Genomic DNA, 16940 nt, shown 5'->3' on the forward strand with positions numbered 1-16940 from the left:
TAAATTTCAGTATTTAAATGGTTTCCTTTCTGACGAAGGAAGAACTAGCTAAGAGAAGTACTACTTGTATTGCATCAAGATCAGTTAAAAATTGAGAGTATCACGAACAATCGTCTGTCAAATCATAATTCTTCTGAAATTAATGTTATCAACAGCAAAAAAAAAGTGGAAGCTAAAACAGGATTCTTTGCTTATTCCACTTCTCTTGCATAATGCTTGAGTAATGCTGAATAGTTGGTGTGTGAGGTGTGGGAAGAAGTCTCTGGGTAAAATATGAACGAATTAACATTGGAAGGGAAGGAAGGAAGGGGGACTATCATTTGTGGGAGTGGAGCAGTGCTCATTTCCCATAGTGCCACTGTAAAGTTTTGAGAAGTTTGGAAATAATCTATGCAGCTGTTCAGGATAGCAGTAACTAAATGAATCACGTTCTTGCAGTTGTAATTGTTTGGCAGCAAGCCTTTTTTTTTTTTTTCTTCTCTCCAATAGGCCTTTCTAATGGAGTAGAAGGGAGAAATTGATTTGAAGAAAGGAAATACCCATTCTCATACTAAGCTATACTGAGCTTTTACTCTTCATACCCCTGAAATGATTCTGTAAGCTGCTGGAACTGCCTTCTGCTTACCGCAGGGAAATGTACTGCAACTTTTTTTTTTTTTTTTTTTTTTTTTTTTTGCCTCTCACAGCAAGGAAGTACAGTACTGTAGAGAGATGATAAGGAAGGAGATTACTTCAGTGTGGTACATGCTGCACCCCTTCACTTGTCCTCTATTTCCACGATGCCTATAGCTAGTCACCTGCCTGGGTGAAAAGATGTGGAGCTTCTTTGTTTTGCCTTTCTTGTAAAATGAATTGTTCCCCCCTTTTTTAAGATGACAATGGTAGTTATTTCTTGCTTAATTTGTTGCTTATTAGTCTTTTTTTTTTTTTTTTTCTTTCGGCAAGCTCTGCCTTTTTGGCTAAGTGTGAACGTGTCACCATATCACTTCAAATACTTTGGTTCATTTTGTGCCTTCTGCTGTATTTCATATTGTGAAATGCCCCCGTTAGATCAGGACTCACACAGGTAGAGTAACCAACAGTGTGCAACACCAAGCAATAAACCCTTGCGCTACTTCCATAGGTCTTGTTCTGTACCTCTCTGCATGTCATGGTAATGCTTTTCAGAGATGACTGGATTTAAGGTGGGGTAGCCCCTTCACAGAAGGCTGAGTTGAAAAGGCAAGGTTGGATGTGGTGCTTAGGGACATGATTTTGTAATATATTGGTAGTAGGAGGGTGGTTGCACGAGATGATCTCAAAGGTCTCTTCCAACCTTAATGATTCTATGAAATCTGAAGTGATAGTAAAATCTGGATAGAAGAGCTGCAGGGAGCCTAGAGGTGGCAACCAGTTGATAAAGGGAGGCAGGAGCAGTGGTGGTGCACGGTGGTTGTAAAAACATTAACTGAAATAAGACACAGAATTTTGTGGTGCAGTCTGGAGAGGTAAGTTTGCTTACGCTAAACGCAGTAGACTCTGCAGTGTTTATTAATGATTGTTTGTTTTTAAAACCATCCCGGACTTTACTATTTATTTACTGTAGGGTCGGTGCGTGGTGCCTGCCAGAGCCGCGGCCGCCCTGAGGGGGCTCGGGCTCGGCGTTTCCCGCCTCAGCGGCCGCGGGAGCTTTTCCCGCCCAGCGCCAACGGCTGCCGGGCTGAGGCGGGCGGGGGGCGCAGGCGGCCCCCTCCTGCCGCCGGGCTCCCCTCAGCCCCTCGCTCCTCCCGGGGGACACCTTGGGGCAGGGAGGGAGGGAAGGAATTGTCCTGAGGTGGTTTGGGGTTGTTAGATTTGAGACCCTTCATGTGGGAGATTTTGAGGTATGGAGCAGCAATTGTGTGGGAGTAATCCCAAAGAAACTGAAAAAGAATGCCTAATATAAATTATTCTTCAATTTGTGCTTAAAATTTGGTACCTCAGGCCACTGCAATCCATCTAGCCAGCCCACAACGTGCGTTTCTCAGAGAAGTTTTACACAACAACCATAAGGGTGCACCACAGGTACCCAGTTATTTCACTGACAAATATTGAGCTGTCTGTACACCAACACCCAGTTCTGTGGCTTCCTGCAGGTTATCATTCATAAACAAAGAGCTTTGCTTTCTCTTCAGCCTGTAGATTCCGTGTTTTTGTCCTGTGCCAAGTAGTTAAATCTATTTTTGAAGTTTTAAGTGTGGTTTCACATTCTCCATTTACAGAGAAGACAGATGACGCTTTTTAAAAGAAAATCTGTAAGGCAGTAAAATAGATGTGATAGAATACCACATTTTGGCCTTAGTTCTCCTTCTACAGTAAATTTGTAAGTGAAGTGCTTCATGTGGTGAGATTTTTACTCTTAAAAATGCAGATATGGGAGTAATGCACAATGAGAACAACACTGGTCATGGTCACCTTCCAGACCAAAACTCTAGTCCTGGATTTTTTTTTCCATCGGAATAAGAACTGATCTGTGTACACTGACGAACACAAGTGTGTGCAAGATCTGTGCCTTAAATGAATGCTACAGGAGGTGACAGCAGACTAAGGAAGTCTGATTTAAGAAAAGATGTTGACTGGTTTCATACTTCCAACAACTATAACAGAAAGCTTTCTCAGATAAAGCAGTTATTTAAGTCTTACTTTTGCTAGGATGATTATGCCTATAAATTACATAGGCAGGGCTAAATGCAGCCTTTAATTTGATGGGTTACAGGTCAGACAGTGAAGTAATTCATTAATAAGAGAAGAAAAATACTAAAGCATTCTGTAAAAATTGACTTTGTGGGTGTAATATGCTTCAGCCATTGGAAAGAGCTTCCCATTTAACAGCAGTATTAAAAATATTAAAGAATAACATTGAAAAAAATACTCCAATTTTGTATGGCTTTGTTAACATATATCTTTATTATTATTTCAGCATGGCAAATTCTGACCTAATTTCTTTACAGCTTGCTCTCACATTTTGATTAAGAGTACAACGATCTTTTTGGAAGATGGAGGAAGAAATACAGAAAATGAAGGAAATTGTCCTTATTTACCTTGACAGAAGTGGTGGCCTTCAGAAATTTGTGCACGATTGCAAAAAATATAATGGTATTGCTCACTCAGTAGATAATCTGTTAGCATTGATATTTATTGTTAAATAAACCTATTGTTTTTAAGATGCTTTTTGCTCCTGCAGACTCAAAACAAAGTTATGCTGTTTATCGTTTTGTTATTTCAATAAATCCTTCTGATATTGCTGAATTGGATGCAACTCTTGGAAACTACATTCTTCATAATCCCATAAAAGCTGCAGAGATTTTTCAGTCAGTAAGTGTATATTTGTGGTCAGAGATGACAAAAAATACATCTCTTTATATTTTAACTAGATTTTCCTTTCTAAGATGAAGGTATTTTTGAATTACAGGTATGTTTTGTAGCTATTAAGACATTATCGTTAATTGAACACTTGCAGACAGAGGCCCAGGTGAGTCTGCATTATTTTCCCCCAGTTAGATCTGAAATCTTTTAAGTGTAGTGAAGTATTTAAAAAATACTGTTTTTTTTTTTTTTTTTTTTTCTAGTAGCTATTTATATATGATGCATTTGTTCATGTAAGTGGTGTTTATAAACAGCAGGTTGAAATTAAAATTATAGTATTAATGCAATTTTGTCTCTTGTTAGATTAGTATACTGCTGAAGCCAACACATTTACCGCCTTTACCAAGTTATGTTCTCAGTCTCTCTGCATTTGCATTTAACTACACATCCCATAGATTTTATATGTCTGAAGGAATAGTCATTGCAATGGGAATTGTAACAAAATATACACAAGGAGCAAGATTTCTTTGTACTGAGGAAACCTGTCCGTTCTCTGAAGGTAGTAAAAAAAAAAAATTGAAATCGATACTATTTCAAAAGCTTTTTAATAATTTATATAGTTTATCAGATTAAAAATCCAGCATGAGAGTCATTTTCCTATGCAGTCTTATGATGTAGACTTTTTGTAATGAGCACAGCATGATTTTTATTAATTGACAGCAGCAATGGACCTTGCCAGCGGCTGCTCAGCATTATTAAATGTTTTGTGAGTACAGCTATGCCAATAAGCCATTTTCTGATCCTGAAGATAGTCTATATGAGAAAAGGTATGTTTCCAGTATAACTCAGTGAATTCCCTGAAAGGAAAAAAAAAAAAAAAAAAAAAAAGTCTGTACCAGAAGAATACTTTTTTTTTTTTTGAGGCTCTCTTCTGTATTCCTTCTGTGTGTGCGCTTTTTTTTTTTATTATTATTTTTTTTAATTTATATAAAAAGACCATGTAACAGCATGCATAAGTGACTGGCAGAAGCTTCTAGCAGATTTTCTTTAATGAAAGCTGATTTCTGTGGAACTACTTTATCTAATATTACTGATATATCTTTGCAGGATTAGGTCTTAAGTACTTTCAGGGCTGTGCTGCTTGCTTCTTCCTGTAACAGAGACCATAAAATTATAAAATAGAAGCTAAATCCCAAAGCTGGGAGACTGTAGAATAAATCATAATGATGTCTTTATGAGGGCACGTACTTGTAGTGAGGGATATACGTATCCAATGTCATTTCCACACGATGCAGAAGCAGTCAGTCACTCCCTGCTGCCTGAAAAGTCAGGCCAAGCCGTTTTAGTTAGGAACATGCAATAGGAAATTCTGCCATCTCGTGGTCAACCTGCAATAAGGGATACAGATCATTTTAGTTAAAGTGTAGTGTATGAAGTTATGCTTACCTGAAGAAACACAGGATGCTTGTAAATTTGGAATTTCATTCTCCAGTATTTTAACTATTTCTATACTTGTTGTGAAATTTAAAATGAAAGCCATATCCGCCTTACAACATTTGGTAAATGTTTCAGGGTTTAGGTACATAAGAGTGCATCTGCCTGGAGCTACAGAATCTGCCACAGTGAGGAATGATTTTGTGTGCAGTTTATGTTCTTCACCCCTGCAAGAAGATATGAAGTTTAGAGTACTTGGTGGTAGGAAATATGTAGTTTTATTTTTATAATTTATAATTTTTTATAATTTTATAATTTTTATAATTTATTTTTTATATCTATTATTTCCCTGCTGCTGTTACACAGTAAGTAAACAAAATGTCTAAGGGGGAAAAAAAAGCTAGTCATCTACTAGTCATCTAAGAATGAAAAAAAAAAAAAAAGCTTGGTACTGTTTTAAAGAGAACTAACCTCTTCCTTGCCTTTGTTTTGAAAGATAAACAAATAGTTGAAATGATTGATGCAAAAGTTCTTAATGCTTTAAAAGGATATTCCAACAATAAATCACATTTTAGGATTCAGGCTTTCACAGTTTTCTTGAGAGGTAAGCGAATTTTAATTTTGAGATTTGACAAAAATGTTTTAGAACTGAATCTAGTAATTACTCACATTTTTCTTACAGATCCATTTCTGTGGATAAAATGGTGGAAATTGTGATAATTCACATTGAGGTTCTTTCTCTAATAAACAGGGAGGGAGGGGGGAGCCAGGTGACTAAACATGCACAGATGATTAAGAAATACATGTAGCAAAACCGTTGTGTTCACTTTTATAACTGCATTTAATTACAGTCCCCAGGCTGGTATCACGTTCTATCTGAAGCTTGTTTTTTCCTCCTTTCTACTTCCTTTGGTCATACTGTTTTGCACTAATTTCATGTGTTTTTAACATCCTTCCTCAAAGTAGCTGTTTTCCGGATTCTGTCAGGACTTTTGGCCTCTACTACCACTGCCTTCCACTGCAAACATTAAATGATTTCTGATTGTGACTAGCCAACTAATATCACACCCAACTGTCATGCTTCCATTAATGTTCTTTAAACTGAAAAGCCACCATTATACTCGATACGATATCCGAAGTCTATAGAACCATTCCTTGAAAACTCACAGTAGCTCCAAGACCATAAGATGCACTTCAAACTGCAACTATTTATTTATTTTTATGAAACAATCTATAGGTGGGAAACTGATCTACACGTGCATTAAAATTCCATAGATTTCAGTCATCGGTGAGGTTAGACAGGATCTCACAGACTGAGAGTCGTGTTTGGTTGGGCATAACTCTCACTTCCAAAAATAAATGTGACTTTTGAAAAAAAAAAATACACAAAAGTACAATGGTTCTCAAAGCTATGGCTGTGCGTCTTTTTGAAAACTGTATCCTATGGATCTCTTTTTTTGTGTGTGCTTTTGTTTTTTATGTCATGTTATAGGACAGTAACTGATAATGGGGTCATCACAAGTTTGAGAATAGGAATATATACTTTCAAACAACTGTCCATTTTCCTTTCAACGCAGAAATGAATAAATCATCCATTTTCTTCATCAGGAATCTACTTTTCCTCACCCAGCCTGCCTTCGTTACCTTTTGCACTAATTAATTAGAATTGCGTGCTTCATTTGCTCCTAGTCCATTATGGTAAACCTGGAATCCAACTGTTTTCTGCAATTAAGTGATAAAAATGAAACCGGTCGCAATGTGAATAAAAGCTTTCTATGTCTTTAATATATATATTTTTTTTTCCTAAAACATCTTCAGGTTCCCCATATTTTATTTTTGATTTCCAGATGAACTGGCCAATCGAATGACAATAGGAAACCACTACAAGATTATAGGCATTCCAACCTGCGTACAAAATGGCCCACAAGCTACAGCATGTATAGAAGTCAGTAGCGTACAGCTCTGTAAACCAAACGGTAAGAAAGTCCCATTAAAAATGGACTATAAAAGTTGAAAAACATTTTAGAACAAAACCCTGAGAACTGGTATAGGTCTCTATTGCCTAAGGGTCCTGATTACAAAACCATTGTGGGACCTTCCTCTTACAGTCTTAAATGTTCTCAGTCAGCTGAGATCTCCTGCCCCTTTCTCTTTCCATGCATGGGGAAATGACAGAATTATTTACTGCAGTTCAACTGCTCTTTTCCATCGCCCCCTACTGGAAATCGTGCAGGAAATGGACCCGATACTTTATTTTGTTACTGCATGCTTATTCCATTGGTTTTAGTAGATTGTCTGCTACCTTTACAGCAGGAAAATTAATCCTATCAACTCTTCACATTCTGAATTTGTGCTTAATGTATAAAGATCCTAGTTCTTTGTAAGCTTCTGTACGAGGATTGGAATGGTGTCGTGTTCTATTATATCTGCACAGCTCTATCAAGTGTTTGGTAATCTCTCCTTTGTTTCAATTAGGTCCTTCTTTTATTGGTGAAAATTTTAAGTATCTGCTCTCACTGACTTCAAATTCATGCTGGAGGTTTACGGCCATGCTGGCCAATATCTTTGCTTCACAAGTTGTTCCACCAGGCACCTACAACACTCTGAAACTCGCAGTATTGCTGAGTCTAGTACAGACGTGTGAAAAGGAGAGTGCTGATTACCTGGATCTGTTGGTTGTGACAAGCGACACCTTAGTGATTGATAGGTAAGGAGATTCCTCATTTCTTACATAAATTAAAAAGTATTTTTAAAGATAATAGGATTGGTCTTACATGAAAAGCAAAGATTATGTTTAAAATATACAGGGCTATGACGATAAAAATAACCATGAGACTTCTCTATTTCAAGTGATAAATCCAGAGCAGAACTTCACTAATTAAAAAAAAAAAAAAACTTTAACACTTTTAATTGCCTCAGTAAGCTTTTAAGACTAGCACGGTTTAGCAGAGGTCAAACTAAACATTCTTCTAAAATCAAAACTGAAGGTTGCCACAGAAACTGGTGATGATAAAAGCAAAGATCTCTACTTTTCAAATCCTGTGTCACTTTGAGCCTTTTCATCACCAGCTTTCCAGCTATCAGCACTTTCTGCTAGTAAGCAATGAGTAAATCAGTTATTGTCCTGGTTTGCTTGGGATAGCGTTACTTTTCTTCACGGTGCCATGTTCTGGATTTAGGATGAAAACAGCGGTGATAACTCACTGATGTTTTAGCTGTTGCAGGGCAGTGCTTACACCAACTCAGACTCTTCTGCTGCTTGTGCTGCCCTGCGAGCGAGGAGGCTGGGGGAGCAGCAGGGGCTGGGAGGGGCGCAGCCAGGACACCCGGCCCAGTGACCAAAGGGATGTCCCACACCATGTGGCTGGGCGTTGGTCAGCTGGTGGTGAGCAGTTGCATTTAGCATCACTCCACCACCATCACCCCCTTTTGGTTGTTTTCTTTTTCTCCATTCCTTTTCTCCTTTTCCCTATCCCTTTCTTTTTCTTCTTCTTTCCCTTCCTTTCTAAACATCTGTCTTTTCATCTAAACATCCTTCCAACTGCCTTGCCCTTTTGATTCTCTTCCCCCCATCCAGCTGGGGAGCGTTAGGCACAGGAGCAGGCAGATGGATGTGTGGTCCTTAGCTGCTTGCTGGGATTAAATCACAACAGATACTTATATTTTTATTGCTCTTTTTTCCTAAGAACTATTCTGATAAAGTATCAAAAATCAGGTACATCATGATACACTGCTCATAAATCCAGCTGTTGTTGCCTTGAACAAACTATTGATCTGTATGTATACATTCGTGTGTTCACCCCTTCACAGAGCTGTGAACCACAAACACAAGTTGAATACAGCATCTCCACTCTACATGCTCAGCTTCTGACTTACTTGTGTGCATGTCTGATCTTCTTCTCCAACCCAAAACAGGGCTTTGTTTTTACTCGTGGAAAAGCTCTTTGAAAGTGACGTGGATTTTATTTGAATCTGAGAGTTCTTCAACAAATGTATTAGGGCTTTTTGGTTTGGAAAAATGATGTTTTCTTAAGTTTACCATTTCAAAAGTTAACTGTACAGATTAGTTTGAATTAAAAAAATAAAAAATAATAATAAAAAAAAAAAAAACAGGCAGCAAGATTTTTTTCCCCAGAAGGTTTGGGAGTAAGCTTTTATAGAGAAATCATAGGAAATCAGGTTTTAAGAATCAAAACATGTCTAATATTTAAATGGTTGTCTGCTGTAAATCTTGGTACTTTGTCATTTGTACTGTTTGTATATGCACTTATTCTATTATAATTAGCCTGTCAAAACAGAAATTTCCTACATATTTATATAATAGTCTATTTACTCCTACTTACTATTTTAATTAATAATTTTATCCCATTTATCAATAGGAGAAGATGTCATGCTTAATCATCTTAAAATCATTAGGAACCTTTGATTGTGGAGCCAGACAGTTTGCAACCTTTGCATGCCAAGGAATATAGTGTAGGGGTTGAAAAAGAAATCCTACACCTTCCTTTCTCAAAAAGAATTTGGGACACAACCCTGGCAAGCAGAGCTTGCAAGTTACCAGCCCATTCGTTTTTCCCAGATGGCAAACTGCTAATCCTCTACTTCCCTCCAGAACAGGAATAGGAGTTAATATGGGTTGAATTAGAAGACCGTGGCTTCCTAGGAAGTACTTCTATCACAAGCCTCATATGTTAAATGTGTAAGAAACACAGACCTTTTTGCAGCTGTTGCAGAAAGCTTGAACTTCTACCTTTGTGTTTAAATGTACTTTAAACATTTAGTTTTGCTAGTGGCTTTATTTATTTTATTTATCTTTTTAAAGTAGATCTTCCTATGTATAAATACTGTTACAAAGTATTAAGAACAGTATTAAGTTTTTAAAAACTGAACAATAATTTAACAATTTATGACTATTTCATCCCCTAGGCTTCTGAATTACAGCATATGTCTTCTGCCCCGTGGCATACGACACCCATCCTCTAGTGACATCTTTCCTTCCGTGTCCAAAGATAAACACGGAACCGGCAGTGCCAGTATTCAAGCTGGCAGCGTTCTGCTCGCTAAGGGGGGTATCTGTTACATAGGAGACTTAAGTACCTACAAAAAGGATAAACTGGAACTTCTACAATCTGGTAATTATTTCACATCTACTAACCAATGAGGGGACAGAATGAAACAAACACAGAAAATCAGGGCTAGGTTTGTTCCTCAGTTTATGGCCCTCAAATGCTGGGAAAAGTAGCTCTTTAAGTCTAGAAGAAACAAGGGCAACAAAAGGCAACGATACACCATCCTCAAAACTGGTGGTGTGGAAATGCCAAAACTCAATCATGAGAATTGGTGAAATATAAAAATCTTGACTGTTTTCAGCTGGTGTGTTTGGAACTACAATTTATAGTTAAACTAGATTAGTTACCTGACGTATTTTGTCCTATCCTAGTTCTAGAGAGCAGGACAACAACACTGTTCATTCCCGGGAAGAAGTATGGAGAAGAGGCTGACCAACAAGTCACTATTCCAGTTCAGACCAATTTTTGGTCTTACGTAGATGTGGATTCTTCCTCAAAGAAACATACACCGAAGGACGGCTTTCTGATCGGGCAGATGGTAAAACATACATCCTGTTACAGCAGTAACTGAACCATGGCAGTCATCTTTGTTTATACTGAGTTCAACTTTGGAAATATCAAAAAATCAAATTTATTAGTATTTCTCAAAAAGCTACATCTTAAGATATTTTAAATATCTTCTAAAATGAACTAGTTTTCCCAAAAGTAGATGCCTAGTCTTTTATTCAGAATAGCTTTTGACAGCTACTACTGAAATCTACTATACTGCATCTTTTGCAGATAATTCACTAGCTAATCTTACAACACCCAGCATACAGATATCGGACATTACAGATTGAAAAAACTGCCAGGTTTCTCCTAGTCAGCAGCCCAAAATAAATTTTCTTTCTCTTCAGGACTTGAGCTTGCTTCCACCTAATCTTCTGGATGGTTTTGGGCTTTTGATATACGATGAATTTCCTTCATGTCGACTGGCTTTTCCTCTTGTGCATCACATCCTCAAAAAAGCCATTAATCCTGAAGCCACCCTGTACAGAGTCTCACAGCAGTTCAGAACGCAGGACTATGAAGAGGTAACAAATATCTAATAATTCATAAATTCATTATGCTTGGGGATACCGTACTGTTTCTGGAATCACAAGGTTCTGTCCTGATGCTCTGCTTATTTTTAGACCTGTCAACGCTCACTTCCTACCCCTTCCCCCCACACCATATTCCCACTAGCAGCATTAGGATCATTGGTAAATTTAGCTTCAGTTCTTTAAAAAGTTCTTTAAAAGGGTCAGTATAATAAATTATTCAACTTAGTTTCTGAAAAACACACTAGGTTAACACCTGTATGAGAGATCTCTAATACTTCCTTTTGACAAGAATAGTTTGCAGTCAGTTGTACAATATTCTAAATAAACTGTCAGTATCTCTAGTGTGATTAACAGGTATCAGATTACGATCTGAAACCCATCCTTATGCTTAGCTGAATGGTGACAGGCATCTTTAGCAAAATTACTGGTGAAGTATGCTGCCTAAACTATATTACTATGTCAGTGGTATGTTAAAAGGTAAATTCTTATTTTCCAGTTACTTAATGTCTGTACACTCTCTCTAGTTTATTTTGTTTGCTAAGAATCTCCATGTTGAAATGAGCTCAGAAGCAGAAAACCTCATTCAGGGCTACTATCTTGCGAGTCGCAGAGTGAGAAGAGATTCTATGCACGGATCAAACTTATCAGCATCTGCACTAAAAATTCTGTATGTCCTACTCCTCACGGAACAAGAAACACATCTAAGTTTCATTTGGGAATTGTGCTAACCAGCTCGGAAGTAAAAAAAATCTAAACAAGAAACTTAAATTTCGAAATGTTCAAGTGTAAAGAATCTTACTTAACATTTGTTAATACCATTTATAGTGTTGATTTTGAAAAAGCTTAGACATTAAAAGTGATTCAAGAATTATTAAAGCTGTCTAGACAAACAAGAATGGGATTTAAATTATCACAGCTTTCTCTTGCGCAAGTGAAGAAATGCAAAGATGCTGTAAACGTAGCTTGTGATTCACAGAAGCATTTGAAATTGGGCAGCATATAATGCATTCATTTCTGCACTATTTTATAATATTTCTAACATGCTTATATTCATCTCTTAGGATATCCCTCTCTAAGGCTCATACCAAGCTAAGTTTAAGATTGAAAGTACTTGAGGAAGATGCATTGATTGCCATCTTGCTGCTCGAATCATCTCTTACCCTAAAGCACGGTAAATGAGTCTTTAGTCTTGGGTATATCGCTTTCGTATTTTGTCAGTTTGAAAAAGCATTTCTCAGTTGATTGCAGCAATACAGGTAGTTCTTTTTAAGTGAAAGCCCAGAATTTCCACTGCTGAGAACTGAGATCAGGAAAAAGTCCTCCAGTTGACGTGCCTGGAGGGTCTCTGTGCTGCACACCATTAGGCCTCAGGACAGCACAAAGCCTCCATCCTTTATGAGCGCGCATTAGAGACACCGCTCATCTGGAACTGCATAATTCAGCCAGGGTAAACTGTAGCTAGAGTTCACTCTCCCTGGGGAGAGAGAAAGTGTTCTCTTCGTTTATCAGTCACGTTTGTTCATGCATGAACTTGGCAGTGAGAAAAGAACGATGGTGTATCACAAAAATGCTAACTTAACAAGACTGTATTACGAAGGAATCTAGGTCACAGCTTCCTCCTTCCCCTTCCTCTCCTTAACACCACTGGCAGAAGTTTGATCAAGTCTTTACTGTACTTACTGATTTCTTCTTTGCTTAGGTAAGTCTGCATTATGCATAGAACCAAATGCTCTATTTCCCTTTGACCTCAGTAACGAAAACTCCCTGCACCAGAGAGATATTTACCTCCAGAAGTGCCACCACCACCTGCTCAAGTTTATCAGCGCGTATGGCCCAGGAATTCATGTTAACACTAATGAGGAGTGAAGTAAAGCCCCAAGCTCCTACTTCACCCTTCTGGGACTGCAGTTAAGGAGAAACACACACCTATCTTCTTAATACTTTCACAGGATAGGTCAGTGCTATTTTGCTAAGGATTAAAGCATAGCTGACAGAACTTATTGCAAGTTTTCTGACTGTTGCTGGAAGGCAGAGGTGGCTGTTCTCAGCTTCTGCTACTTCTGTCACTTATATGAACAAGTGTTTTGAGATGACTAACAATTAAAATAGGAGTAGAGAATCTGGCACTTCATTTCAACAATGTGAAACTTCTGTAGTTTTTCTTATTGCTTCTTTTCACATGCATTTTAAAATAGTAGTTTAAAAACATTACAACCACTTTTCTAGTGTAAGACAACTTTCTTAAATTATTATTCATGTACTATGAATTTTAAAATGTATTAAAAAGTCACCATACTACTTGATGGTTTATGTCTTGCTTTTACATTATAGCAACAGCTTTAGAATACAATGTTGGTATGCTCCTGCAATCTGGAAAAAAAGAAATATTTTCACTACGTAACCTTAGAGAAAGACTGGAAGGGATAGAACCCCCCAGGAAAGCAAAAAAATAGCAGACCCAGTAGGTTGGCAGCTCAATGGGCTTTAAGTCTAACTACCTCAGTGAAAAAACAAGTGTAAAAGGTGGTATGGTAGATATATGCTCCTCCAGCTATGGACTTTCCTTCACTATGTTTTCCTACTAAAGATGTAGCAGTAGGCATAGCACTGAGAAAGTTTTAAAGCTGAGGTCCACATTAAAAAACTGCAGCAGCAGTGTTCAGTTCAACTCTGGGCAAGCCAAGCAGATACCAAAGGCTGGTGCGCCTTCTGCTCAGGAGGTCACCCAGCAGGGTCATGCTGCTACGGCTCACATGGCCTTAGCAAGGAACTACAGCCACTGGAAACATAAATTCAGGATTTTATTAAGCAAACACTGCACTATAGATGAGCAGAACAGCTGCCCCTGTTAATATTATAAACACTCGTTTAGACAAGGTAGCACACAAGTTCTCCTACATCTTGTAACACTTGATTTATTCAAATTTATCATTCTGAGTGCACTTCACTGTCCATGCTGAGTTGTAAGAGTGGCTGCAGGGCTACCTCTCCTCCTAGAGTCATGCTCTCACCTGAACTCCATTCAGGTGTTATTCACATTTTCACTGAACTCAGTCTTTGAATCAAGCAGCATTTCTGAGAAGCAAGAAGGGCCTCAAAGGCATTTCCAAGTGCATTAGCAATCCACACTTCAGACTGTTTTCAATCTGGAAAAAAAAAAAAAGCATTCCAAATTTAATCAATTGTCTATAACCTTTATCAACTTTATACAAAATCACTAACTTTTACTGGCATTTCAGATTCAAAGATACACATCAGTAACCAGTCAGATGGGTAAACGGCAAATCATTATTTCATCATTATGCCAGTAAAATTACTTCCATAATAGACTTAAATAGAATTCCTTTAGAAATTATTTCTGACAAACCATACTAAGGAATGTCTATCCTTAGACATTTCGTTTTTTTCCAAGAAGAGCACTTTTTTTTTTTTTTTATCCTTGCCTCTCCCCGGCTTCTCCTCTGTGATGTTTTTTTGCAAAAACTTCACGACTTGTAACAGTGCCACCAGTCAAGAACAAAGGCAGTCAGCCCAGAAGTATCCCTGGCTAACAGGGCACAACTTCAGCTGACATAAGCCAGCACAGCTCCACACAGCAGCACCCTGCACCCGTTTTCCCCAGCTCGCAGTACAGCTTCCTGGAGCCTGAGCGCTGTGCCACCACAGCTGGAAAGCAAATCACCTGCTCTAGCAGCCATTCTTCTGGGAGGTGGCAGAGTCTGCTGCTGGCTGTATGCACACACACAGCTTGAGGACACCGGAGGCCATCTGATGGCACCTTTAAAAGACGAAGTAAAATCAGAAACACAGGGAGCAAGTCAAATTGGAACATGATACTAAGAAATACTAATGAGCTGGCACATCAGATACAATGTTACTCATCAAAAAAATCAGTTGGGTAAACGGCAAAGAATTATCATCACTGTGCCAGCAAACAGCTTCCTGCCGGTGCTAAGACTCCGGGTACCAAGCACAAGGGGATTTGTTAAGCCTGTCTCAACAGACATGCTTCTGGAAATGAAAGCGGAAGCACATTTTTAACCATTTAGCACCAGAATCAATTTGGCAGATCCAAAAGAAAAGCTCTCTGGGCACAAGAAACACAGGTCCCTGCTGATACATCCAAACCCACCACTGTGGTTCCCTTTCCCTTGGGCATGCGTTCCACCAGACTGCTGTGGCTAAGCGCCAGCAGGGAGGGTGAATCAAGCACACTCTTCTTTACTTTAGCTGCTCGCTTTCAGATAACATCTGTTCATTCTTCAAAGCAGAAGTTGCATTTCTCTCTAGCTAAAATAGTGGCATCAGAGAATCTAAAGCATTTCCTGATTCCCTTAGGATTCAGGGATTGCAATTCTTTGTTCTCAGGAGCAAGCATTAGATCTTCTATGACTGTAACATCTTTTAGAATTCAGACTTCAAATAAAAGCCCTCAAAAAGTTCTCTATTGTCACACGGTTTGTGTTCCAAGAACAAAAAGCAACATTTTGAGTTCACTTCAGAGTGTTTAAAAACCTCACCTTCCAGTACTCTTGCCGATAGCATTCAAAGGAGAAATAGAAGCCTACTGGTCCATGCACCAGAGATCACGTAGTTTGTACAAAGGCAGAACTCAGCTGCATAATAAACAAATGGAGTCATTATATAAACAGAAAAGTTTAGTACAACAAAGAACTACTACCTGAGGCAAGATGGCTAAGAAAATAAGGCTTATATTTAAGGCTCTTAGGCCCACAATGTAACAGCTATCATGGCAGCTTGCTAGTAGAGACATATACCATGTGACATTTTAACCAAAAATTAGGAGACTTGTGACAATATCACAAGTTGAGAACAGCAGAGCCAGTCTGCAGCCCAAACACCCAGTAATTAGTCTGCGCAAACTGTGGAATACAATCTAGGACAGTTTAAGACTTAACCCTACATGCAAATGCTCAGATTTCTCCTTGTTCCACCTGCAACGAGATTTAAAAGCCATAAAACAGCTTCAGAAATCTAGACCTAAGGTTTAAGAGACAGCTTTGAGGCTTTCCTCAACGTTAAGTGCAGTAAGAAACGCTCACCTCCGTAGCTCCAGAATTCACGTGACATCCTCCTGCTTGCATGATAGCAGCACAGCACAGTCCGGGCTGAAGACTCCCAGAGCCAGAAACCAACTCATCTCCGGAATTCTTTTGCTGTCTAAAAGAAGGAAAAGAAACAAATGAACCAAAGAGGTTTTATTGATAAGAACTCCGCTCTGAGCCACTAGCAGAAGATATCAGCATTTCCCCAGGGAAAGTCAGCCAGTCAAAAAATACCGATCTATCTGCTGACCTAATGAAAGCACTGTTGGCTTTATTATTACCTGGGGAGAAAAGCAGACAGCATCGGCTGAGATAAAGCTTGAACAGATAGCATCTTACCTAAAAGGTTCCAGAATGACGAGTGACCATGGGATTAAGCTGTTCCTAATGAGCAGCCAGGTACAGCCTTTAACCCTACGTCGTTTGCCCTGCTCTGGGGAGCTTACTGGCACTGTCGGTTTTCCTACAGGCTGAACTCAAGGTCAGCATTTATGCCGGAGTCCTGGGACTATCCCAGCTCTGTAAGCCCATGTGGGATCTGTGCCTACAGCCCAAACAGGGCAGGGTCAGGGTCACCACACAACACCAGCCGAATTCCCTGGAGAGAAAAAGAGTCATTTATCTTCACAGCACGACACTCGCTCACCTTCCGAGGGACAACTCACAGCTTCTATAGCGCCTCGCAGCCACCCCGCCGTTAAGCCGTGACCGTCACCACAAGGAGCCCAGGGCCGCCCCCACCCTCACACGCGGCCGGGCTCCGCCGCCGCCACGGGGACCAACCCCTCGCTGCTCGCCGCCACAGGGCCCCGAGCAGCCCCCGCAGCCCTCTCCCGGCTGAAGCAGCCCCGGGGAGCCGCCCTCAGCCGCCGCGGACCCCCCGCACCCACCCGCACGCGTCCCGCACGGCGCCGCCTCAGCAAGGCACAAAATGGCGGCCGCCCCCGGCGGTTTTGGCGGGGCCG

General features: G+C 39.4%; 1 protein-coding gene and 1 long non-coding RNA gene across 4 annotated transcripts; one reads left to right on the plus strand and one right to left on the minus strand.

Annotated features, from left to right (window-relative positions):
• Positions 1-760: 760 nt before the first annotated feature.
• On the plus strand, positions 761-13258 carry MCMDC2 (minichromosome maintenance domain containing 2). The gene is given in 14 exon segments (XM_082755262.1): positions 761-3163; positions 3165-3333; positions 3431-3490; positions 3688-3883; positions 4897-5019; positions 5255-5362; positions 6606-6734; positions 7234-7465; positions 9685-9890; positions 10199-10365; positions 10724-10900; positions 11434-11576; positions 11971-12080; positions 12609-13258. Coding segments are annotated over 14 exon segments (2136 nt in total). The 5' UTR covers positions 761-3014; the 3' UTR covers positions 12776-13258.
• LOC309875620 lies at positions 4247-16840 on the minus strand. Of its 3 annotated transcripts, XR_014317061.1 has the most exons (7): positions 16315-16840; positions 15973-16090; positions 15430-15525; positions 14592-14687; positions 13921-14055; positions 4573-4712; positions 4247-4475 (listed from the first exon to the last, which is right to left on the minus strand). It is a non-coding gene; the product is annotated as an uncharacterized lncRNA (long non-coding RNA). The 3 variants fall into 3 exon arrangements; XR_014317062.1 differs by lacking the exons at positions 4247-4475; positions 4573-4712 and having other exon boundaries at positions 13404-14055; XR_014317063.1 differs by lacking the exons at positions 4247-4475; positions 4573-4712 and having other exon boundaries at positions 13405-14055; positions 16622-16840.
• Between the last annotated feature and the right edge of the window lie 100 nt (positions 16841-16940).

The sequence above is a fragment of the Aythya marila genome (assembly GCF_965140915.1).
Source record: "Aythya marila genome assembly, chromosome: 2".
NCBI lineage: Eukaryota > Metazoa > Chordata > Aves > Anseriformes > Anatidae > Aythya > Aythya marila.